This window comes from Brienomyrus brachyistius, chromosome 20, assembly GCF_023856365.1.
Source record: "Brienomyrus brachyistius isolate T26 chromosome 20, BBRACH_0.4, whole genome shotgun sequence".
Lineage (NCBI taxonomy): Eukaryota > Metazoa > Chordata > Actinopteri > Osteoglossiformes > Mormyridae > Brienomyrus > Brienomyrus brachyistius.
This window is the reverse complement of record NC_064552.1, coordinates 10307405-10333527: the sequence shown is the minus strand read 5'-3', so window position 1 is coordinate 10333527 and position 26123 is coordinate 10307405. Positions and strand designations below refer to the sequence as shown.

The 26123-nt window shown below is 41.2% G+C and overlaps 1 protein-coding gene across 2 annotated transcripts in view; it reads right to left on the bottom strand.

Moving 5' to 3' along the window:
- The window catches only part of prkg1b (protein kinase cGMP-dependent 1b), a 105856-nt gene that overhangs the window by 36303 nt on the left and 43430 nt on the right, over positions 1-26123 (bottom strand). For both annotated transcript variants that reach the window (XM_048987484.1, XM_048987483.1), the window contains exons 4-5: positions 8790-8895; positions 4020-4083 (exon numbers count right to left, since the gene is read on the bottom strand). In XM_048987484.1, coding sequence (XP_048843441.1) covers positions 4020-4083; positions 8790-8895 — 170 coding nt within the window. The remainder of the gene's footprint in view (positions 1-4019; positions 4084-8789; positions 8896-26123) is intronic.

Sequence of the window (26123 nt, the reverse complement as noted above, 5' to 3'; positions counted from 1 at the left end):
TTGAAACCCATGCAGAGCATGTGTAGTCATTAACCGCTACAAGCACGGGTCCCTTGGTCATTTCCTCTTTAGACCGTAATGTCGGTACTGTGTTAATTACCGCAATACATTTTGAGCCGGCAATTAAGGAAAAAGTGGTACCCGGTTGGGCCAAACATTCACATCAATTCTTTCGTATAAAGGACCTTTGGCCAAAATCCCATTATTCAAACAGCAGGCTCTGCAGTTTGAGTCCAACCATTAGAGTCTGTAGACAAACCAGGGTTAAAAAAAAAATGATTATGGACTGTATGATTGGCTCATTAATAAGGAGGCAATGGTGTAGATATAATCAGGAAGATGAAAATAGCAAGTGCTCCTGACTGAAAAAGGGAAAAAAAATTGAAGAATGCAGCAAACTTTTGAGGTTAGGATTAGTCGGTTAGAAAGTTCGGCTAACGGAAGTAAATACTCAGAAATGTACCTTACAATTTCAGAGACTTTCAGTAGAGGTTTAAATCCCCGTAGTATTAGCTACAAGTAAACTCAGTGATTATTGATACTAGAAGAACATCTGTGGGGACCTAACTCTGCAGAAGTTTAACATTTAATGTGTGATGAAAAAATATATTAACCACAGCGGGGAGGGGGGGGGGGGGGGGGGGGCTAGTTTTATGCACTGTTACTCAGTAATGAACTGTAGTAGTTCCCAGAAAGTCTTGTTGACGTCTTATCAAAATCCCGAACTGCATCAATCCTAACAATCCTGTGCTGTGTCACGCCTTTGATTGAGCAGCTCTGTTGAACAGAGAAAGGCTCCTGGAAAACAGGACAATATGACATAGGGGACACAGAGAGTCACCAAGAACAGCCTGGTTTGTTTTCCAACTTCTGCCAATAGCCCTTCACTTAATTATGCCTTTTTTTAATCATTTTAAGGCAGTGGTTCTCAACTGGATTAACCAAAGTCAAAATCTGAACCACGTTTATTAAAAACCCACTTGGTTTCAAATTCCCAGAACCCTCTTCCTTGCTTGTTCTCAGCTTTACATTTACCCTTCCACTCTTTGCATTATTTTATTATTTGATTGCTAGGTTTTAAGTCTTCCATCCCCTTCCGCAAACACTTATCCAACCGGGGCTTTAATCCATGCAATTAATGCAAATTCCCTAATCGTATGTTCCGCGCCGACTGATCTTTAGGCTGAGACACATCACATATTCTTCATATACGACAATTTCAGCTTATCAACGTCGGGGCGGTATTCAACAGAAAACCTCCAGTCACTTTTATTGTTCCATTTTCCTTCGCTGCGTCGTGGGAAGGTGATTAGCGTAGCGTTTTGACTAATGCGCTCGTAAACAACAGTGCGCCGCCTGCAGGCAAACCGTGACGGAATTTAATCATATAGCCGCTTCATACTGCGATCGACTTTGGCGTAGCACGACAAGAAGTGTAAATACCCCTCGCATTTAAGAATTCCTCCCAGCTCTGCTACCATATAATGAATAATTGTGATCTGAAAACGAAAGTGTTGGGATTAGTAAAGTGCTCCGGCGACAGAGCATCAGACGGAGCTCTTCCGCTCGTCTTGAGGGACTCGCCTCTCGCAGGTGACTCACTGGCTCGGAATCCATGTAGACGCAGTTGTGTGTTAATCGCTATCTCCGGCTCCCGTTGGTTTAAGTCTTGCTTCTAGTGTCTCATTTAAAAGTTTTCAGGCACCAGAGATTAAACCGTGATAGAGACTGCAACAGCTGTGAGCAGCGAAAGACATTACGGACGTTAGAGCAACAGAATTCTTTTACCTATTTCCCAAAGCAAAGGTATAGTATTAGTCGTGCTGTGTGGGTATATGTTATGAATGACTGTACAACTATAGGAGCCTTCCACCCATGGGATTTGTATAATTAACATTGATATTGCAGGAGGATAGACAGAAAGAAGAACAGAAATATGCCAGTTCTGAGATGGAACATCTCACACAGCGGTGTTCCCCTGCCATTCTGACATCTCTTCTATGGGTTTCCACAGACACACTGCTGGAGATCCTTAGTTAATTAGCAGAAAATGGGTCATGTACATCCTTTGGAATCCACCAGTGCCTGTCATTCTCCCTTGCGCGATGCTCGCCTGCCAACTTGGGCGACATTAGGACGACCCCGGGAGCTAAGAAACGAAAGTGGTGATGTAAGGCAAAGGAATCAGAGTAAGGAGGTTAAATTCCTGGTTTTGCTGTGCTGAAGATGGCACTGGGTCACCCTTTCGCTTGAGCTATGCTATATCTGACAGCGGGAAAAATGATTAACCCAACATAAGAAGCTGCAACTGAAAAGCTCATATAATTCTTGAAAATCACCTTAAAAGGATCCAAACCTTAACCCTAATCCTAACCTTAACCCTAATCTTAACCGTAACCCTAATCCTAACCTTAACCATAAGCCTAACCTTAACCCTAATCCTAACCTTAACCCTAACCCCAATTAAAGGAAATGCAAGGCAGATGCCATAATTCTGCCGCTTCCTACTTATTTCAGAACCTATGAAATAGTCTCCTGCATTTCAGAAAATGTTCATGTCTCTCAGCTCAATAATATGAAACAATGTGGCACATAAAACTGCAAAGGAAAAGGGCCTTCAAGTAAGACGATATAAAGCTTTGAATATGGATCAAGAACCTATTGTTAATGACAATAGTAGAACCTTGCCAAGCTTTACATTACAGGTGGTGCACACACTCTCGATGTTCGAGCTTGTAGGAGTTTTACTTACACAAAAATGATCTGAGGGCAGAATAAAAACAACAATTAGAGAGATAACCAATCAAATTGCAGAGGAGGTAGGTCCAAGCAACTAGAGGAGGCAGGACCAAGACATCTGATTGGCCAGTCCCACCTCCTCTAGTTGCTTGGATCTGCTTCCTCTACAATTTCAATTGGTTATCCCTCTGAACCAATCATTGTTCCTTCTGCCCTCAGAACATTTTTGTGTAAGTAAAACTCCCATCAGTCTGGTTCGAGGAGAGACAGGGAATGGACATCTGTCCAGCACTCGAGTGGTGTAACCCTCAGCCCACCTTGTCATGTCATGTTAATAGGATGTGCAGCACTCGTCTCTGAAGTAACCGCCTGACGCACACCGTCATTTATCCTGTTTAGAGCCTCTAACACCTCCATGGGACCATGGAGGCTCATATCCAGCTTGAAGAGCGGCTGGCTTATACATTCACGCACAAAGAGGACCTTTGGGAACACAGCTGCGTGTCTCACTGACCCCCCTGCACTGTTCCCTATCTCCTGTCCTACAAAAAGACTCGGGAGACTATAAGAATTTAGGATAGATGGCAAACAGGTGGAATTTAATGCGCTAATAAGCTGTTAATATTTGCGACTGGTTTAAACATTAAAATAGAAATATTGGGACACAAATATTGGAGACAATCCTGAGGGCGAAAGAAAACTATGAGCTAAGTTTTTTTTTTTTTTTTTTTTAACCATGCCATGTAAACAAACCCTCTGGCTCCAAATAGCTACCCATTAAGTTTTATGTCAGCCTGAACACCCTCAGCAATTTCATTCCACGGAAGGTTACACCTTCATGCTTTAGATAAGTCCATTTCTATTAACCTCCCATCATCTTAGCGGGTGTCGCAGTAAAACATTGTTTTGACCATTTAGACCGTTTATTTTTCAAAAAAATATATTTTTTTGTACTACCTGCTGCTCATTTAATAAAGCAACATCAAGCACTGCCTAGCCAGAACATAAAGTCATGTCATTATTCATTCCACTACATCCGTGCTAATAGCTCACGGCTAGTATATAATGCCTTTATAATAGAGAGGGTTTTAATTTGCCTTTTCCCAGCCAAACAGAACATTTTCTTAATCAATACATTATCCTATAAAATATGCTTAAGTCTAACATGATGGAAACAGACCTAGTTCGCCTAAAAGGAGGATTCTCTGCTATCAAACAGTAAAATGTTTGCATAAATGAAGCGCTGATTCAATTTGATGAGAAGTGTCCTCTCCGCTTACCTCCTCCAGTACGTCAGCCAGCTTGCTCAGTATCTCCTCCGGAAGGCCTTGGAACGTGGGAACGCTGCAGCGGACAGAGAGTTTGAAGGATTAACATCTAATCACGCCGAAGCTACCTCCATTAGCTTAGGGTTTGATGAAACAATACAGAAGACCGCCAGCGTGACAGTTAGAGCAGAATGACCGTGGGATTACTCCTTTAATTAACATAGCTGGGAATAACGGCTATGAGGTTGATATTCAGAGACTTTGTCGGAGGGCAAAGGTACATTACGGCCGGGGATGAGTCACCAGCATCCCTACATACCAGACAAACCATTACACCTACCTCCAAATGACAAACATTTCTCTGTTTTAGGAATATAATTAGAAATTCATCGTTTTTTTGCTTATTTCTGTGAAGTCCTTATAAGGCAGAAATGTAGATTAATATATTCATGCATCCTCCAACCTTTTACGTAATACAAGGGCACAGGGGTCCGTCCCAGGCCATATCAGAGCCCTCCCCTCCCCCGGTGGGGGCCCTGTGATAACATGCAAGTAGCAAATACATATACTATTTGAGTCTGAAATAAATGTATTATTATTGTTATGTTTATTATTCATATTTATATACGGGGGCTAAAATTTTTGTGCGCTGGGAACAAGCGAAACAGAAACAGAAGCACATTTTCCTGACGGACTCTTAACGCCAGTGTGTCGGGGGGTCGAGTCCCTTCAGCTGGTGAAAAGTGAAGTTAATGGCAGAAAAAAAACAATCAAGCTGGTGGAAGCAAGCTAGTATTTGTTAAATCTGTAAAATATGACTGTATAGCATTGCATAAGTAGCTTACCGGTTTTCATAATTGTCTTTTGCTTCTTAATGCTGGCAATCTAGTGTAAGTAATACATGGAGGACATTAAGGTCAAATGCATCTGGTCCCACTAACTGAACCACTGGCCTCAGTCTGGCCAAACCCCCCTCCCCCATCCCCCCCCAGTTTAAATTGCCTAGAATCGCCGCTGGAGATAACTGTAGTACCTGGAGGAACTCTTCACATAATAAAGAGCCACCACACAGCCCTGGACACACACACACACACTCAAAATTTTGTAATATTCTCTACATCTTAGAATAATTACAGACATCAAAACTATAAAATAGCATTTATGGAATTGGGCACTGACCAAAACAGTAATAAATAAAAAAATTATTTGTTGGGGGGGGGGGGGCAGCTCTGTGGGTTAGGAATCAGATGGTTGCTGGGTCAAATCCCGTGTTCAGCAGGATTATCTCACCATTGGGCCCTTGAACAAGGCCCTTAACCCCAATCGTCTCCTCTGTGCCAGTTTCATGAGGTGGTCTGTTGGGATGCTTTACCAACTGCCCTGAAGGAGTTCCCACATACATGCTGAGCATTCATTGGTTGCTTTTACTTCACTGTTTGGTTAAACTCCTGCAGAATCATTTCTGCTGTGTTTAGGTCAGGTGGCCAGGTTAGATGATGCGACACTATCATTCTCCTTTTTAAGGCAGCTTGGCGTGTCAAGACTTTTGACTGGTACTGTGTATATATATCCTGCCAGCATGAAATTCGGCATACAGATATACTACAGTCTTGTTGCAGCGAGACATTGCTGTATTGATTCCTTATTACATGTATGCATGCTGTGTCAGAGAAGTAGGATGCTACCGCACCTAAGTAAAGGCTAAATGGAAAAAGGAATACAATGGAATACTGGGGAAAATATGCCTTACTTTAGGTTATCTACCACTTAACTTTCCCTGGCATCTATAAGGATTTTATTTGCTTATAACTCCTTCCCCTGAAGAATGTCAGTAATTGTAAAAAAAAAAAGCCATATAGAGGACCTAGGCCTTGACTACCTTCTGAAGACCCAGAGACTTATCTGTAGTCTTCATGTCAAGCCGAAGACCTTGAATGTTGGAAAATGTTTATAGCTGCTACTTAGGAACATGGGAAACGTCAACAATTAATCCTGACCTTCTAGCACGTTAGATCTGGAAAATGAATGCATTTCTATACTCCTCATTTCTGGTGTCTTTCTGAAGTTAGCTCTGAGTTGTACAGTTAACGTCTGCGTTTCTTCGATATTAAAGGGATGACACACTTGGAAAAAAGCCCAAGAATCCGACGGCAGATGATTATTAGATTCACACAATGCCTTGAAAACAAACACAGTCAAAAGTAAACAAGTCGACAGCTCTGTTTGCAACACTTATAGCTACGTTTGGAGCCAGGGACCTGTCACTTTTTTTAAAGCGTAGCTTCAAAAGGCTCCTGGGACTGAGAGTGTGAATAGATTTCAGCTCTCGTAGGAAGACCATAATCTCGTAGGAAGGCCATAATCTCGTAGGGTTTAGGTGTGAGGTTACATAGGAAAAGCAGATATGCCTCATAACCCTGACATATAATATCGTCTGTAAATATATATTTTAATAGAACAAGGATTATGAGAAGCATATAAAAAAGACTCACTAAATATTTTACATTGACTACCTTACATAATACATATTTTTATCTGTATGTATATTTATATAATTTAATTTACACTTTTCTCAGTATAAGATCATATAAATTCAGGCGTAATATTTGAGTAAAAGCAAAAAAAAAATAAAAATTAAATGTGTCCAACTTGTCAGAAAGACTTTAATAACCTCGCCATTACCATAGCTTAACGGAAGGAGGAAAGCGAGACCATCGATTTATGTGAAATGGGTGAGACTGCAGGCACTCTTTAGCCAGCAATGCACAAAAGGCATCTTGCATTACGACTAAAAGCTGACTTCACTTTAATCAATGCCCGCCTTTCCAGTGCGTGACATCATCTGTCAGGCGATTTCCAGTAAAGCGCAGTTTGGAAAGTAAGCATGCGTGGCCCCTCCGTCTTGCAGAACGCTCGAGGCGACAGTACAGTGAGATGCAACCAAAGCATGGCTCCTATACCAGCAAACATACCACCGTAAAGTAATACAAATATTACACAACTAATTCTCTCTCATACGCACACAAAGTATGCTTAACACGATAAGTAGGTACATACTGGTGTACTTCATCTGAATAATGTTTACTACAGACTATAATGACAATAGAGAAGAACCACCCTGAACATATAATTGTTGTGATTGTCATTCCTCTTCACTTGTAGACTTGTGGTGGAAGAGTTAAGTACTGATTACTGATTACTATATACAACAGCATCTTCAGTTACATTTGAAGCCTGTTGTCTTTGCTGCCAAAAGCACTCCTGTTTCTTAATTCAACCTTTGGTTTAACTGGTTAATACCATACTGATACTCTATAATATTATGACTATGTCACAGATTTGTAAAATGCTCCATTCACAAAAGGAATGCTCAGTATTTCAAATCACTTGTGCGAGATATTTATGCAGGAGCCGTTGATGTTTGACAGAATGACCTTTCTAAGGCTTTTTTTTTAAGCTACAGCTTAATCTTCTATGATTTCTATGCTTCGTGTGCTGTGGTTTCCCAAAATAATTAAAAAGTAGTCAGGCATCAAATCAATATTACTTCAAACTGAAAAACAAATGAAACAGAAGATTGGTGTACACAGATTTGTAAAAAAGGAAAGCTGTAGTTATGATATTTTTATACCCAATTCATAAGACCTTTACAGAATCCATTATATACACAAGTAATATATAAAATGCTTTAAGGTTGTTAAATCAATTCTACAGTACATACTGGAATATAATACTAAACATAAATATTTCTGATGTTCCTTAATAAGACCCTAATGGAAACATGTTTTTGTTCTTTGTGTGGTTATACGATAGAGACAGCTATTAATTAATCATTGGGACATTATTACATTCGGTTCAATTGATATTTTTACATTATACAATAATGTTTCAAATTTAATTGTATAGCTATGTATAGCTGTACAGGTATACGCATTTTATTAAAGAAAGTCATTTTGTGCAAAGTTAAAAGCATTAGGAGGACGGAGCTTCCCCTATGACGCCGTACCGATACATTCACTGGCAATTCACTTTTTAGACCATGGGTAACTGCAGCAGTCTAATGCAGCCACTGAGGTGTAACGATCATCCACTACTATTTCCAGGCCATTACAATGTTTCGAGGCCAGAGGTTCAGTGGGATTGCGAGCAGTATCTGGGGTCGGCAGGGGGAGACTGGCATTTTCTGAAGAACCCAGCATCCCAAAATATCACAAATCATTTTCAATAAGCGCATTAAAGGCAATCTGGATTGATGGATTTAGAGGAAATACAATTCCATGACATCAACCAGTGTTAAACAAGAAAACGAGAGAAGAAGGATATTATGTGAGTGCAGGATAGGGAATACATTACTGCATGTGAATGTGCAACAATAATCTTTAAAAATGAATAACGTGCTGCTAAAAATAGCTATCACTTACAATAATCACACACTGGTACCAAGCCGGAAACAACGAAACATACATTATGCAATGATTCATACTCTTTGATGATCATTTCTTTCATCTGACTTGCCAGATTAATAAGGCTTGTTTCTTTCTTTAATATGTAAAATAAGCTTTTCTAGATTTGAGATCTGCTCCTCTTTTCTGCCAACTATTATGCAAATCGCACGGCGATGATCAAAAGCCGGGGAAACGCCGAGGTATGTTTCCCTGTCGCAAAAAGAGTCACCACTGGGGACTGATTCACGGAACAGCCACAGTGAGGCCGCCCTGTGTTCCGGAACCTTCTGCAAGCAGGGAGGAGTTTCGCGACGTGCCCTCAAGAAGTGCCCCTCACCTTTTTAAAAACTCCATGTATTCCGCATGCTTGATCAGCCCTGTCCGCATCATGATCGTCTGGAAACATTGGCGGTCGATGGCCCACAGTTTCACGTTGGTGAGAGCTGGAAAAGAGGCAATTATATAACCTGTGAGTCCATATTGGATAAGCAGTACTGGAGGGAAGAATGACAGGATGGATGGATGGATGGATAGATGAGAGGGACGGAGGGAAGGAGATTGGGGTCACAGATGATTAAAACATTACATCATGACAAGAATAATATTTCATCATTAAAAGTAACATATCAGTAGTAAAAGTAACCCCAAAAATACTCAAAGCACTTGTTTTGAATATAAAATCAGTATAAATTATGAGTATAATTATTTTGTAATAACTATCTCATTTCGAGCCGGCTTTCAGTGAAAGTGTATATTTAATCAAGGGGCATCATGACTGAGCTAATTAATAATTGAGCAGCAGATATATTAGAGCACACAGTGACCGGAGGTCACTCGTCAAAGCCCCGCCGCTCCCTGTTCATTCACAGAGCAGCCGCCGTTGTGAAGACCAGCGGTTTCGATGACGGAATGCGATGTACCCCGTACGTCCTTCGAACAATCGAGTGGAAAAAAGCACAGCGGCAACATTCATGAAACCCAGACTTAAGAAAACTGTTATTCCATCATTCTAATCCCATTTAAACTGAAAGTAGAGCCCGTAAAAGCATGACAATGCGGGGTGAAGCAATCGCAGATCTGCTAAGGAATCATAGCCTGAATAGCTACAAATATTTTTAATTAGCGGCTAGCTACTGGGTGTTTGGCCTCTTCATCTCTGGTATGTCAATCTAGTACTTCTAATACTAAATTAATTCAAGCATTATTAGTAACAACAAAGATCAGTGTGAACTTATGAAGGCAGGATTCCCAGTGCACAGGGCGCTAGTCCTTTGTTGTACAGTTATAGGGATGTACCTATGTGGAAATTCCAGCTCTCGTGCACTTTGGGAGTTACCCTGCCAAACCAGAGGCAATCCACGGGGACAACATGCATCTCCATACCAACATGACTGGGCCATGGATGTGGAAACCCATCTCCCTGACCTTCGACTCCCAAAGAGAACCATCGACATGTTTGGCTAATTGTGCAGAACGCGATTTCCCTAAACGAGCTGATACAACGGATGAGTAAATCCGTAAAATATAACAACAGCCCAAAATAACTGCCGTTTGGCTTCATTATTCCAAGACATTAATGGGTATGTTAGTGGTGCCTCCGGGATAATCCAAAATTACTATTAGATGAAAAGCCCTGAGATCCCGTTAGACCCAGTGGCAGGAAAGCTAGATGGCAACATTTACATAATATTTCATCCACCACGCAGCATTGTTTCTCCTTCAGCTGTCGGCATTTCCAGCGGCTGGAGGCCCCAAGCGGGCCCGGCGGGCTCCACGTGGGTTTCACGCCAAATAAAAAAGGCTCAAACCTCAACAAGCCGAGACTTTCCCCTGCGAGACAATTCTCCGGGCTCTGACACAGGAGACCCCCTCTCAGTCTGCTTCAAAACGAGGCCGGCCCATCACAGATTACAGCCCCAGGGGTTCCGAGAGCCTCGCCCCACTAAAAAACGGCACAGCCGGATCCGCGGGCCGGAACCGCGAATCGGCCACGAGTCCACGCTACCGTCTGATCTCCCGAAAACACAGCCCAGGACCGATCACCCCTGGCATGTGAACTGATGTCATAGGCACACATCTGTAATTTGCACGATGGAAATTACAGCCAGCAGGGAAAGCTGCACACAGTCACGGGCGCTTCTCAGAATACAGCAGAGTGGCCGGAATGACATCAGAGTCCGCGGAAATTGACGGGTGACCGTGGCCCAATTCAGAAAGGCTGCCCCAGGTTAAGCTCTCAATAGAGGAGCTAGTTACAGCTCCCAAAAAATAGGTCTCCATCGTCTGGACATGTGGACGTAGGACAGGCTGCATCGGCACGGTGGACAGCATTGATGTTTGGTCATTTCCAAGGAGTGGTTCTCTTCATATAACAAATGTTTTAAACCACAGTCAGTCCATTAAGTGTCTTATTTTTTATTTGTCAGTGGAGAGCTCTGCTTTTAAAACTTAAGTAGCATCATGTTGTCAGAATCATCCTGGGTTATCTGATGGCAATAAATATTAGACATTAGATTAGAAGCAGGCAGGGTATGAGCATCGTTTTGGATCTTCCCTGGTCTCCTGTGCCCTAAACAGCACGGTAATTAGAAGACATTAAAATGGCATCCCCTCTCAATGATCTGTATCAAGTATCTGATTAATAGGAAATAAGACCTGATATTTTTATTACGATTTAAGTGCAATTTAATAAGCTAAATAAAATTTGGTAAATGATATGCAATGAAAAATAAAAATATTCATGTCATTTAAGGAATGAAATCCAGCTCTTGTGTTTCTTATGGGGAAATAGCATAAAATTACATTTGTAAATTTTCAGAGCCTTAAATTATGAATTTTTATTGAAGGAGAATTAAGCTTCATTACACTGTTACAGGCTCCAGGTTACGAATGAGATCTGTTGCCTAAGGCTCTCTTTAAGTCAAATGTGTAGGTAAGTCGGAACAGTAATAACGCAGGGCATAACGCTACACAGTAATAATCATAGTAACTACATTCAGTACTGTACTATACTGTACTATACTGTACTGTACTGTACCTCCAGCCGACGAACCACTGAAGCCGTGCAGTGTTCTTATGAGTGTCACAAAGGAGTGCGTACGTTATCATGAATCATTGTATTTAACGTTATTGCAGTGTGTTCGTAAGTACAGGTTGTCCGTAAATCAGACCTTCTTAATCCGGGGACTGTCTGTACGGGGTGATACATCACCTTCTGTAACAAATGAGGCATTTTGCTTTTGTTTCACTCACAGGTTCTGGATGTGAAGACCGTCATGAAAACCATTCATTACTGACACTGAGGCACTTGATCATTTTCAGAATAACCAATGGTCCGTCACAACAGGTAGCGGATGCTGTGACCTTGAGGCCCCAGTCCGTAAGACAGAGAAGCAGAAAGTGCAGGCGTCGTTCCAGTTTCTAATTTATTGTCTGGCTCGAAGCTGTAGTCTAGCAGTTTTGGTGCCATTGTTTCGCTGAACTTTCTCAGGGACGCTTTTTATGTCAGTGTGTGGGTCCCAATCAGAGGGGGCAGACTTCACTTCTGTAAATGTCCTCCCAGTCTGGAATATACACCATACAAAGAAACAACCCTTGTCACTGTTGGTCCACTGTGAGCTTCACGGCCCCTGCGCCATTAGCGACAGTCTCATCCCAGAGGCTAATGGCGGCCATGTCGGTTGACTGACTACCCAGCATTCCTAGCTCCAAGCAGCGACGCATTGAAACTCCACGAACAATTTGGCCACCAGATCACCCGTGTGAACATCTTGTATGTGACACAGTGTCAGATGCAACGAGGGAAGCGGAGGGGGGGGGGTGGCGGTCACCACGTCGTCATGGAGTTAACGACTTTCAGCTGGTCTAGCTTTTGATGCTGCAAGGGATGTTTAAAAACTCATTTATTTTTCCATGGCTCTTCATAACTTCTCTGGGGAGCTCAGAACAACAAAAAAAAAAACGAAGACTAGTATAGCACATAAAAACAAGGGTGCCAGGGAAGAATTAAAAACGTCCATCTTGAATCTTAGGAAGTCCAATCTGCTGTCACACTCTGAATGAGCAGAGATCCAAGAGCCGAAAACAATCAAAGATTACATCCACTGATGCGAACCTTCTTCGCCTTTCAAGCCTCGCTCGGTAATGTGCCAAGATGAATACCAGCTAAATTATAACTGTGAACTTGGACGGGTGTTTAAGCTGCTATGTTTTCAATGTGGGCATTCTGTATTTTTGGGCTGATTGTACATTCATTTGTATTCATTTTCTCAGCAAACAGTTGTATTCTCTGCCCACTCATGTAAGCCAAATTAATACTGATGCCACTGAAATTGCTCAATCACTGCTTTAAGGCGACATGAAAAACTGGAATCTTTAGTCCATGTCCTTAAGTACGGCATCGTTTTCCATTTACATTAATTTCAGGATTTGCTAGCTATGCTTTATTTATCAAAAGATCCCCAAAGGACACAAAATGTCAGGACCTAGAAATATCTGACATTTGATCCCCCAGCAGAGCACAGAACAATTCTCCCAGTTCTGGGACAAAATGAGCCGAGTTTATTTGATCTCTGATACCACCTCCATTGACAACAAAAGTATCTTTTGTAAGTATCTTTCTGTAAATTTTGCTATTGCTTTTTACTGTTTTACTGTCACTTTGAGACTTGACTTCTCGCTTATTTTACTGTTGATGAAAGCAGCATTTGAAGCCTTGTTGCTGAAGAGCTACCTGGTCACATTAAATGCACAAAACCCCTAAATGGTAAAACCGCTAATGTGTTACACTTCCGTCTTTTACAGCACAGGAAGAATTTAATTTGGACCCAATTATGCATGTCTAGCGACGCTATAATGATAGCTCTCTACTGATAAACATGTTTACTGAGACAATGAATCTCCTGGCTGAAAGCCACCAGGCGGCAGATGCTCAGAACTGTTAAGACTGGAGATCTGGCACGAAAGCAACGCAGTTACCGACAGGCGTAGCCGTTCACTAAACCCTTCCTCTTCATTCTACCTGCCCTACAATGATTTCGGGTAAGAATACTGATTGACGTTCCTGAGCACTATGTTCCTTCTTCATAGCAAGACAGGAATTAGGAGCATGTGTTCAACAAGTCGTTCAGCTGTCTGCTATTAGCATGTGTGCCAGTCGATATATGTATAAGTGACAGCCTCATGGCAGCTCAGCAATCCGAGCCTGGCACCACATCCCAATGTCATTCTGCTTCTCTCACTTACAGATAATGAATTCACACCGTGCAGCCAGGCTTTCATGGACGGCCATTGTCATCCAACAAAGATTATGTTCAGCAGAAGCTGTGTATTGTCTCAAAACATTTCTTTTCACTCATCCATCCATCCATCTTCCTTAACCACTCATCCAGTCGCAGTTAGGGAGCCCATCCAAAGAAACACTCCGCATTTGCCTTCAAAACACAAAGTATATAAAACTACACAGATTGCACAACGGAGATGGTATACAATTAACCATGATTCAACAGGACATTACAACTGCCTTAAAATTCTCATTGGACGGTAACTACCTATACATATTTGCTCATTTGCCAATAATAAGATAATACCACATAAAATACCTGTCACTTACAACATGTGCCCATTTAAAGTAACTGTTTTTCAAATATTACCATTCAAAGGAAATTACAGCTGTATGCTTCCGGGGAACCAGGTCACACTCTGTAATATGTCAGCAGCACATAAGATTTCAATACGTAAAGGAGCGACACGCTTAATGGTTACAACGTGCATCATGTTTTAACGTGGCATTGCTTCCCATCTAGACATGGAACATTTTCTTTTGGTGTTACTTAAAAAACAATGCAGCTTAGCCCCCGGATTGCATGGGTATTTCAGCTGAGGGGGGCAGGCAAAGTCTTCAGTTCTTGCCTTATGAGTGAATCTTTCTTTAATGGCCTTCGGCACATTATAGCAACAGCGGACCAGGGTTTCGTCTCTGTCCTACATTTTTATCCCACCACATTTATTTCTGGTAAAACTACACCGTTAACCTGTGACCAGCTATTCTTCCAAGGGCCTTCAGAATCAAGGCAAAAAGTCTCCCAAGAAGAACATTTCCTAACATTTCTGTATTTTAATCAACAAATACAATCTCTGCAGTCTTTGTTGCCTTTCTTCAGCGACTGATATTGCTATATTAAGTTGAGTGCAGATTTCATGATTTCAGGTGGTTCGTCGATCACACTTGTAAATAACCGCATTTTTGTGCCCATTTAAAGCTTGGTAGTTACACACAGACAAAAGTGGCCTCGGGACTGATCAGACAAGCCAGACTGATCTCAATATGCCGCCGATTGCTCTCCTGACGATGTTATCTGTGGCTGAATGAAACAAATTACTCCCAGACTTATATCATGATTTAATTTTAGCCACACTGATCGAACAGGTAACCACCGCTAATAGCCTCTTCCTTCCTTTAATAACCCGTTCTGTCATCTCTTTATGTCACCTCGACTGAAAGACACAGAAGACTGAAAGGAAAAGGTAAGACAATAAAAAAAAAAATGAAAAAAAGCTTGAGAAACAAAGGTGCAGTGATCCAGTTTATCCATTAAGAGAAGAAGGTGGGAGAATCCAGTGCACTTGATCTGCAGGACGTTAAGCTATTGCTTTTAATTCTTAAATCCCACAATAAAGGACTCAAAGACTTGTCCCACATCTGCTCCTGGGATGCTTTTAACTACCCTGTCTAGTGCTATACGGCAGACACTTAACGTATCGCTGCAGGCCAGGCTGTTCATGGTTTGCTCATTTACTCCTGTAAATCCAGCAGGACGTGAGTGACTGAAAAAACGCACGGCAGGAGATTCCGTGGAGAGAAACACAGCTGGGTCATGGCTGCCTTTGACTTAATGGTCTGTGTGGGACAAAGCTGAAGTCCATGAAAAAACAGAAAGGAAAGAATGGAGGAAAAAGGCAATTCAATAGGCCATTGCAAACAGAAAGACAGCCTGGAATGGTCCACATTTTCAAACTGCGTACATTGTTCCCTTCACCGGTTCATCATTTTCTATTTTTCTGACCAATACAAGCCAGACAGACCTGTGACAGATTTAAGTTATCTCTGTGGCGCAGACAGTGTGACTCTCTGTTCCGAGGTACGAACAGTGGCAAATATTGAATGGCAAAACGTACTTGAATGGCTCCCTTTTCTCCAAACACAAATATTGCTGCAGTCTGTACATTCTGAGCACCTCTTAAAACCTTAGAGAATTATGCAGAATATTCCAGCACTACATTACTTGACAATGCTTGTAATTACCATACTACTGATAAAACTGACCAAGAGTCCTGATTAATGGTCTGAATTTGTTATTAAGTGCTCTGTGTTTAAAAGCTGTGGATTTATCTACAGCTCCAGAATAATTCAGAGTGTCCTATGATTCACATTCTTTTTTCACATCTGTTATTGCTAAAGATGTTTCATTAATAATAAAGTCACTTGATGCTATAATATGATACATTTGTGCATTTCTGATGTAGAAATGGAAAATAAAATTACATAAGATGTTTTGTACTTACAATTTACTTAATTTGAAATCAAATATAAATTAATATTCATGCTGTAAGATGAGCTAAGGAACAATCTGCATTAACTATGGGCTTGTTAGAAAATAATATGCGAATTGACGAACAGGCGAGGAACAGAAAAAAATGGTGGTGAATGACTGACGCGGTGATGCAGTTTCTCCGAAAATATGCTTTCCAGGAACAATCAGATGTAATAATAGTAGCTATAATGAAGGAGATGGTCTTGTGCCTCTGCTTAAGAGCCCTCAGTAGCTCAACCACATGTCAAGCTGAAGCCAAACTCGGTCGAAAGGCCGGCGCCACCCCCGTCGTGATGGCGTTTGAAACATGCAAGGACGCCCTGACGCATCGTAAATAAAACGTCGCGTCTGCTCCTTTTCGTGATGCCGGCGGCGGACGTCCAACAAGGGCCCATTGAGCCGCTTACCGGGATTTCCATAATTCTACACGGCGGCCCGTAAAACAAACCATTGTTGCTGTATTTATGATATCACCTCGTATTCCAAGTGAGGAAAGAAGCCGATTGTCCTCGGCCCGATCACCGCTAGCCCAGCCCTTGGTGTGTACGACATTGCTGAGAGTGTGGGTCCTCATATCACAGCTGCACTTTCACATTTTCCATTAAGCATATGGGGAGCTTGTAGGCACAAAAAAGGACGTCATGCATGTTTCACTTTGTGCCAAATGATGCTTTCCTGGTAATTCTGCATTATTAACGGCACGCCACGGTCATCCCGGCAGGAATGGACACACAGCGGAGTCTGTTTTCCCAGAGCTCTGAATAATATTGAATAATTCAGTATGTGGGCAACTCAAGCTGCTGTGAGGACGTTCAGTTGTTTTTCGGCTATCTAAAAGGGCAAAGGTCCTGGTGGGGGCACACGGTCACATGAACGATACGGACTGACGTTCGCACACGAAAACGATTAGCGTTTACGTTCTCGTTAAGGTACGTAGAGCCATGTAGCAACGACGTGCGGCCGCCGCTGTTAGTTGGTAAATATATTGCACAACAAATGGCTATGTTGCTTGCCAGATCCTTCTAGAATCTCGTATTTCATCCATTATTTTTCTGTATTTTCCCACAATTCTCCTTTGCAGTCCCAACACCATGCTCTGAGAATCTAATGCCTTAAAATCTAGGTCACCTGGTACTCTAAGCCATGCTCCGAACTCTGTATACTGTTGGAAACTAAGAGCAAATGCCTTTGAAATTTATTTCAGTCAATACTCTGATAAATGGTGGTACGCAGACCCCAATAAAGTCCATGTCCCACTCAAATACACAGTTAGCGCACACTATTACGACTTCATCGGCTAATGAAGCCACAGAGCAAAGCCATTGAACGTTTTGGAACACTAACAGCTAGTACAATTCTTCTAGTGTTTAACGTGATGCCTTTTGTGAATGTGCTTATTGTGCAGATTAGGAGCCTAAAGGAGCCTAATGCTTTCTGAGATGACAGAAGTGAAAATACTGAATGAAGAATGCACTTGAGAATGTTCACTGAATGACAATGAAACAGAAATCTTGCTCAGTTATGCAACCTGACAAACCGAAGGTAACTGGATTTACTTGTAAATGTGTGAGGCTTTCATTGTCAACACTTACGCTCTCCTTTCCATTACTCTGTTATGCAACACCAGCTTCAAAGACAACCTGTGTTGTCAACACAAGACCATCCATTCAGTTATAAAACACCAGAATGGGACAATATAAACAAAAGTATTTTCTCTTCTAGAATTATTACTAATTTCCACTGGGTTTAGCCCATAGAAATGAATGGATGGTCCCCACAAAGATCTCAATATAAACATGAATGTGTGTATGTGTGTATGTGTGTGTTTGTGCATCATTAAAATAGAATCAAAATGTGCTTCCACTGTGAAATAACATAATCTCATTACTTAAAGTCTAAATCTCAATTTGATCATGTGACCAGCCACACAAAGTGTAGAAAACATCATTTGTTACGATCATGCATGTCTACAGTGGTCATGTGACAGAACCTGCTTTATTGTGAATGTCACAATACTCAAAATTTGTAGAGGTCAAAAACTTTACTTTCAATAAACTGACAAATCAAAGCAGAAACATCTCTTGATGATGTACGGGGAAAATGTAAAAAAAAAAAACAAATTCTGTGCCTAAAATGCATGTAATACAATTTCGATCAGATATATAGGACACTGCCTGGTAACAAAATAAATCAGCTTGCATAATGAATATGAATTTTTGGGGTGAATTCCCCTCCAGCACCAATACAGCTCAGCCCAGCCAATGAGCCATTAAATTACACAACAGCATTAACTATTCAGCCAACCCACCAACGGAATCACCGGGGCAGGTGTGAAGATGAAGACGTCACCTTTAAAACATAAGGAACACCCAGGAAAGGTTATAACTACTGATGACAAGGTGTAATGGTGAGCATGGGGATGGTGGAATGAAGAGATGATTTACAGAACAATGCAGGATAAAGCAAGTAAGATTTAAATAAGATTTAAATTAAAAAGTTATATTCTCCAGGGTTATACATCCTACTTTTATTACTAACGTCAGCTTTCATTCTAATGATGGTAAACACTGTAGGCATCTACATCATTTGGGAACTTTATCAAAATAGAGGAAAAAGAATGTTATAGCAAAACACATTCTGTATTCAAGAACACCAACAAATTAATCTGTTTATAATAATTCAAAAAGAATTGGAAAAAGAACAGAACATAATGTCAAAATGATGCCTTTGACAGAATTTTATAAAAATGTGCTTTATTGTTAAGTATATTAGACATGGACATATTGATATTTTCAAAACGATTTTTAGTAAAGTAATGTCATATCTCGTTCATCTTTAATAATTCTCGAAACCAGCTGCATCTGTTAATTGTGATTAACCATCACTAAACTGATCTCCGACGCGTGTGAAAGATTAATGATGATATCTATTAATAACAGTTACTGCATAAAACGTAAATTAAGAGCAAGAGTGGATATCCAGTTTCAATTGACACTTAGGCCAGTAAAGTAGTCAATCAATGACCACCATGTGTCCTAAGGGAAGCAGATTCCAGGAATAAATGCAAGGTTTTTCCTAAAGAATGTAATTATATGGATCTTATAATATGACCCCAATCCACTGCTATGACAGATCACTGTTATAATGCCAGTATTCCCGAAAAATGAGTTATTCATGAGACTCACACTAAAGTGGAACTTAATTAACGAAAAGGAACCTTGACATTTGACCACTGTTAAGTTTTATTAAGCATTTAGCAATTAAAAAACATCAAGTTCAAAAACAAGAATCTTGTTCTTATATTTTTCTAAAACACGTGAGTTACATTAGTTCTAAAACTGCTCTTCCACTCAGTTTTCATACAAATCCCCCATTGTCATCAGCCATAAGCCCTGATAGAACATTCAGAAAAAGCAGATCAATATATGTGCAACAACCGACAACTGCCCTTCATCCTCATGGATCAAGGCTGAATGGCTGAATCTCTCTATTCTGTAAACTCATTTGGAAAGTCTTCAATCTGACCAAATCCATGGTGGGGCTGAAATTAACATCACGAGAGACCTACAACGGAACCCCAGGACCGGAGCTGGGCTGCACAATCCCTCAGCCTACGACCAGGGGTGCCATTAAGGGTGGGATGATTCCAAGGGCCCCTAAGTGACATGGGCCCTAAAATATCTGGAGCGTAATTGGATTGGATAGGGTTGGGAGTCAAATACATATAATATTTTTTCATGGTGCCCAAAATCACTAGTGGCACCTCTGCCAGCCTCGACAATTCGAAAGAGATAAATGCTTCAAGAGGTAAACCCAAAACTCAAAGCTCGCCAACACCGTCGCCTGCTACAGTCGAATGTTTTCCCTTCTTCTGACCTCCGATGGCAACACGTAGCCCCCACATAATGACATTCAGGAGTCACTGCTCTGAGGACAGCTGTAATAGAGCTCTGTGCTGCTATTGACTGCTCCATTTTGGCTGCTCCTTCCGTAGGGGAGAAGAATCTAAAGTCGCCAGGGGAAAACAACCACAATATATAATTTCTCTTAGGAGGCAACAGGCTGGTCATTCATCGCAATAAATTATTTTTCTCACTATTAATATTTCTGGAATTGTTTTTCAAGAAAAATGAAGAGCACTGACTTATGGAGAAGGAATAAATAGGTTGAATATCATAAGACATATGTTAAGTCGATGTAAGTAGGATGACGAGATGATTCCCCTATGATCTGTTTGGTAAACATATGCAACATATGCTTCACATAATCTCCGGTTTGTCATAGTCAGCTGCTTCGGGCAGTGATTTGTAGCTGTTTGTCACTTCTTTTTAAAAGGGTAGCGAAATAATATGAAAAATATAAGAAATGACCTTCATCTGAAAATCTAGCACTCAAATCGGGATACCGATTTGTACCGGATGACTTAAAGCCACCTAACCCTTAGATGCAAATTTACACAATGGATTATGAATAAAGGCAACACCGACAGAGGGTCTGCGAAAGGCTCACAGCACCATCAGAAATGTGCGTCAGATCAAAGCACCACACTGCCAATTTATTTCCTTATAAACTGATTAGCCTTCCCAGAACAGACACTTCAAGAAACTTATCATCTGATAAAGTCAAAGCGGGTCATTTGAGGCACGAAGGCTTGAGGTCAAATAAAAATAAATAAGATTGGAAATTTCATTAAAAAGCAAATAAAAGCAGCACAATCTATATTCACTCGTTCGTCCGACTGAATGGATGCAATTAAGTATTTAAGCTGAACTGATAAAGGATCTTTTTAAAGTGAGCTGAAATTTCAGCGTAAGCACGGGCCAATTTCTTGCATGGCTCAGGATGAAAGCAGGGCGCTGCCGCAGAAACTCTCCTTCAATCGCTGTGCATTCATCAGACCAAGGATCTTGTATGGTTACCTGGTAACCTCCAACAAGTTGCCGGAGGAAATTCGACCCATAAACGCTTGTTCGTCAGCAGCAGTGACGCGCAATTTGTCTGATTTTATCAAGCTATCGAGCTAATATGGTATTTGCATCAAACAACAGGCCGCCCTGCCTCCCTATTAAAGTAGCCACTGCTGTTCGGTGAAACATGCAGTGACTGGTTGGTTTGTAGTCACCCTAAAGGAACTGCACATTTTTACCTGCATTTCTTTTCCCGTTAATCCTTGCCCGCTTCCGAAATGCACAACCCATGCTAACCCATATCAGCTTCAGTATTCTGCAGTATTCTTGGCTTCCAGGACAAACCTGGCACCTGCTGCTGAATTATATACGCTAAATACATGACGGCAGAACCCATAATGCAGTGGAATCTAACAGCTGGCATTTTGGGAGGGGGGTGGGGGTCCCCCTGATGTGTCTGGTGAGTAACACTAAACTTGTGCTGAGAAACGAAATTCTCTAGCAACTCCTCTTCCGACTGAACCTCTGCTAGTCGAAGGCGACCTGTTTGCTTTTGACTCTCAAACACGAGAAGCTCTGCCGCACTTGAAGGCGTGGGGGGGGGGGGGGGGGGGTTCCTAGCGCGGCTGGCGAGGGACACGACGCTTATGCCGAGAAGCCAGACTCTCTCGTAGCCCCTTTGCCGACCGAACCGCTGCTTGTCAAAAACCACCTGAACATTTTCAACCCTCAAACGCATGGAGCCCTACTGCACATGAATGCGTCACCATGGCAACTAATTGAAATAAATGTTTTTGTGTCTCCCCTCTCCCTGTAGCCCTCCTCAGTGCCAGACCTATTTAAGGAACCGCTCAACAGATTTTGACCATTCCTGTCTCGGTACAAATCGGAAAGTATTACTACAGCGGACCGAAAGCACAATTAAGATGACACCGGAGCAAAAATAATTGCTGTGAGACATGACATGGACCCAGCGACAGCCCCTGCTTGCGCTGGGAGTTACGTAACGCCAACACGACATCCGAGACACGATGTTTCTCACCCTCCTTTATAAATTAAAAAGGCCCACTTCCCACTCTTGTAAATATTTACTTTTTGAGCATAAAACCAGAATGTTGAGCACAGCAAAAAAAGACAAAGAAGACTAGTAGGCAAAGAATGTATCACTGAGTCAGGTTCCAGAATATTTCAATTTACAGAGAATCGGGCCTGCCGTCCAAGTTCAAAAAGTGCACAGATACAAGGTGTACAGGAAACCATGGACATTATCATGATGGATAGAACTCTGGATCACTATATATATATATATATATATATATATATATATGTATAATATATTGTATATAATATCAGCGTGTATGCCGATTTAACAGACAGAGCAGACTAACCAAGCGTGTAGACGGAATGTATCATGGCTGACAAGAGAGCAGAAGTCCTTCACTTTCCAAAAACGAAGGTGACAGGAGGCAAAAACAAGCCATTGAGTGAGGGACAGAATTGCTCTGTCAACCACAATGGGAAAAGCATCAAGTCTACAAAGCCGAAAACTCGAAACAAACCTCAATGGGAAGAAGAAAGCCCCCCTTGAGACTGTCCTAATGCTGAATGTGATAATCATAGCCCATTCCATCCAATTTAAAGCACTGCATCGCTCACACACATAGCTATTCACATATTACAATGCAAAAGTTGAAACAAGGTCTCGGAGTTTGACATTGAAATTGAGTTTTCTGATCATTACGGTTATTTATCATCGACTTCAGAGGGTAGCAATCGATAGAAACCTGAGACGTTCTCCATTTTAATCCACATACTGCACCATGTGGGGGGGGGGGGGGCATTTTCTTTCTTATGTTTGGCAAATGATAATCACTTGATAATCACAATGAAGGAGTAAAGGTTTGAAGGCTGGAATGATGTTCTACATGGTGTACAAAAATTAACAAGTTACAAAATGGCTACCGTGGTTAAATGACAAGCTAACAACAATGGTACCCCCAATAAAATACACATTAGCAATAGGACATGAAATGAAATATTCATATCAAGGGTGTATACAGAGCACTGGCCTCAGCTGAAAGCCGATTGGCCATTGGAGTACTCCCTCCTCTGTCACTTACAGATTCAAAACATATGATTGGCTACTGACCCCACCATATAAATTAAAGCCTCTCTTGTGCCCCTCATCTCTTATCCTGCCTCATAGCCCAAGCTTGGGGTTTAAAATAGATGTCTGGAGTTTTCCCTGGGTTTGTCTGCATTTCTGTAGGTCAATCCACTTCCCTTGATTAGTGTGAAAACACTCAAGCTGTAATTAATGTAGAAACATCCATTTCTCGTTACACTTTCTGCCTTTGTCTAACAAGCTATAAAAAAAAACGTAATCACTGTTTTCTGTCAATATGACCAATACCACCTCTTGGATGACAGCATACCATTAGAAAAGTAACATTTATAAAAATCTATTCAACTCTAAGGTTCCTAAATGTACCAAAGGCAAAACCTAGCTAATAACAGTACTATTCCAGACCAAAGTGTAATTGCTACAAGGCTCAGGACGATAAGACCACTTTGATCTTGAGATCCCAAGTGTGCTGGTAAGTGCATAAATAATTACAGGGCTTTACTCTGCAATGAACGGCACCTTGCAGTAAATGACACAGCACCGATGGGTAATATGGCACTGAAGTGCTGGCAAACCAGGAACGAAAGGCCATGTGACACAGCTACCTATTCTGAAAATGGAGGCTTCCATAAGAAGTCATGAGTGTAAGTGCGCCAAAAAAGATATGAAATGCACATGCACATACTGTATGCTGTTTGTTTTTACATATAGTGTGGTTTCCGAAAAAAAATGTCCTATATAGTGCCACAGAAGACATTTCGGTTCCATTTTTATTCCAAAATTATAAATACAGTTTGCAAGTCAGTAGAATTTTCTAGATTTTAGTACCTTTAGTACCTTTTCGGTGTGACTGTCCCAAATCTGTCAATATTGACATTTTTAATCACACCATTCTACTTTCCCTAGAACCCAAGAAGCACCAAGATTTTCAAAAAGGTAAGGGTAAAAGACAAATAATAGATATCAAAGTAGTTCACAAATATCAGACAAGGTTGCCTTGTACCACCTGTGTAGCTGTGCATTGAATACCCAGAACACCCACATTTTTTCATATTAAACAATATCGATAATTATCATGATATGATTCATGACATTATTTCTTAACTGCAATGCTCCATTTTTTGTTTAAAATTTTCTTACTATTGCCCTGTAAGCAGATTCAGAACACGATCACCAAACACCAACAGTACATTTTGTTCGTAGTTTCGTTCCAGGGAACAGGTTTGGCAAGGGATGGGTGATATGCTCTAAAAATGATATCGCGATATTTTTAGAGATATTCAAAATATTGATATTTATCAAAATGTTCTAAAATTCATATGTACAATACAGTAAAATACAAACTGGAGGTCTTGAGTGTCACGATCAAAACGGAGAAGCAGGAGCAGGGGGACAGAGGATCGGGAAATACGGGGTTTAATCGGGAAACAGCAACACAGACCATGAAACATCAACGCAACATTAATGACAAGACTAGGGAAACATACTCTAACGCAGACTGAAATACACAGGAATCAGGAAAGCAATTCAACACAGCGGATCACACAGGGATTCCACACAAGCTTAACGAGGGTGGTGTGGCGCACGGGAGGATCGGACGAGCGGGGCAGGACATTGAGTTTTTATGATTATGATGACATATTGTTTTACTAATAGTTACTCAGCGTGTGACGGGTATAATGGCACATTACAACAACTACAGACTCATGCCTTGGTGGAATTTGGGTAAAATAGTGCATTTTCACTGTCAATTCTGCAAAAAAAACAAGTGTGTAAGCGATATAGCTGTACGATATTTAAATTGATTGAATGTTTATAGTTGCGGTGCGATATTTTATCGATATACCACCCAGCCCTAATACAGCCTCATACCCCTCAGGTTACTCCTGACAACAGCATCTTCCTCTTACTGATGTAATTTCTTCAGACTGAGAATGAAATACTCCATCCATCCCAAAGTAACCTATTAATTCAAGATGCAGCTTTGAGTTTATTTACCTAAATGTGAAAAAAAAAAATCCACAGAATATACAGAACTGAGCAGTTCTTTCTAAGAACATTTTTCATGTCAGTTGATCCCTTGGGTGGCTTCTTACGCAACACTTCAAACAGTGTGAGACCATGATCCACTCAGTATATGACGCTCTCAATATTCTTACCCAAGAGTAAACTTAACTGTTCGCTTGCTGTTTGGTTTCTGTCACATGCTTCCATTTTATGTCAGTTACATTAAGAATCTACGTTTAGCTTTCAGCTGAAAATCATTTATGCCTAAAACATATAGACACTAAATGAGATGCAACATATCACTCAGCAATGCTCTAAAACCATTGCTATCTCTGTCTCAGTGTTAAATGCTCTCTTCAAAAAAAATGATACATTCTAATTAACCAAGGGGACAATTAAGCATGCCAGTCGTGATCAAATTCAAACAACTAAGGACAGATGAGACAACAGTCATCCAGGTCAAACCCTTTAACAGGAAGCTGCCCCAACAACATATATCACTTTGTATCAAAGTATAAGCCTGTCATACTGCCCTTTCATTACGTCTCCCAGAGGCCCCCAGCAAAGGAGAAAAGTGAATGACGTACAGTATCAAACTGCAAAGGGAAAACGTAACATATGGATGCAAAACCACTCATCAACCGCAGACGTTTTGACAGATGCACACACACAAACACACAATCCTCCTGTAAATAGCTACTTTTTCATTGCATTAATATTCCAAATATTACTTTAGGCAGGCAGGGTACCATTAAAATAAATTCAATCATCCATCTTCCAGGGGGCCTGTGTCCAGTCCCAGGCAACATAAAGAACAAGGCTGGGGGCACCCAGGACCGGATGCCAATTCATTACGTTGGAGTACCCATCTAATTGGGGACCTTCCATTCATTTCTATGGGCAAAACACACACACATTGTACAATCACACACAATGACAGAACATGTGAACTCCAAACATCCCAGGTGATCCAAGGCAAAATGCCATGTGATATGTGAGGCAGGGCCACATGTCCCCCCCCCCCCCCAGGGCGCCATTTG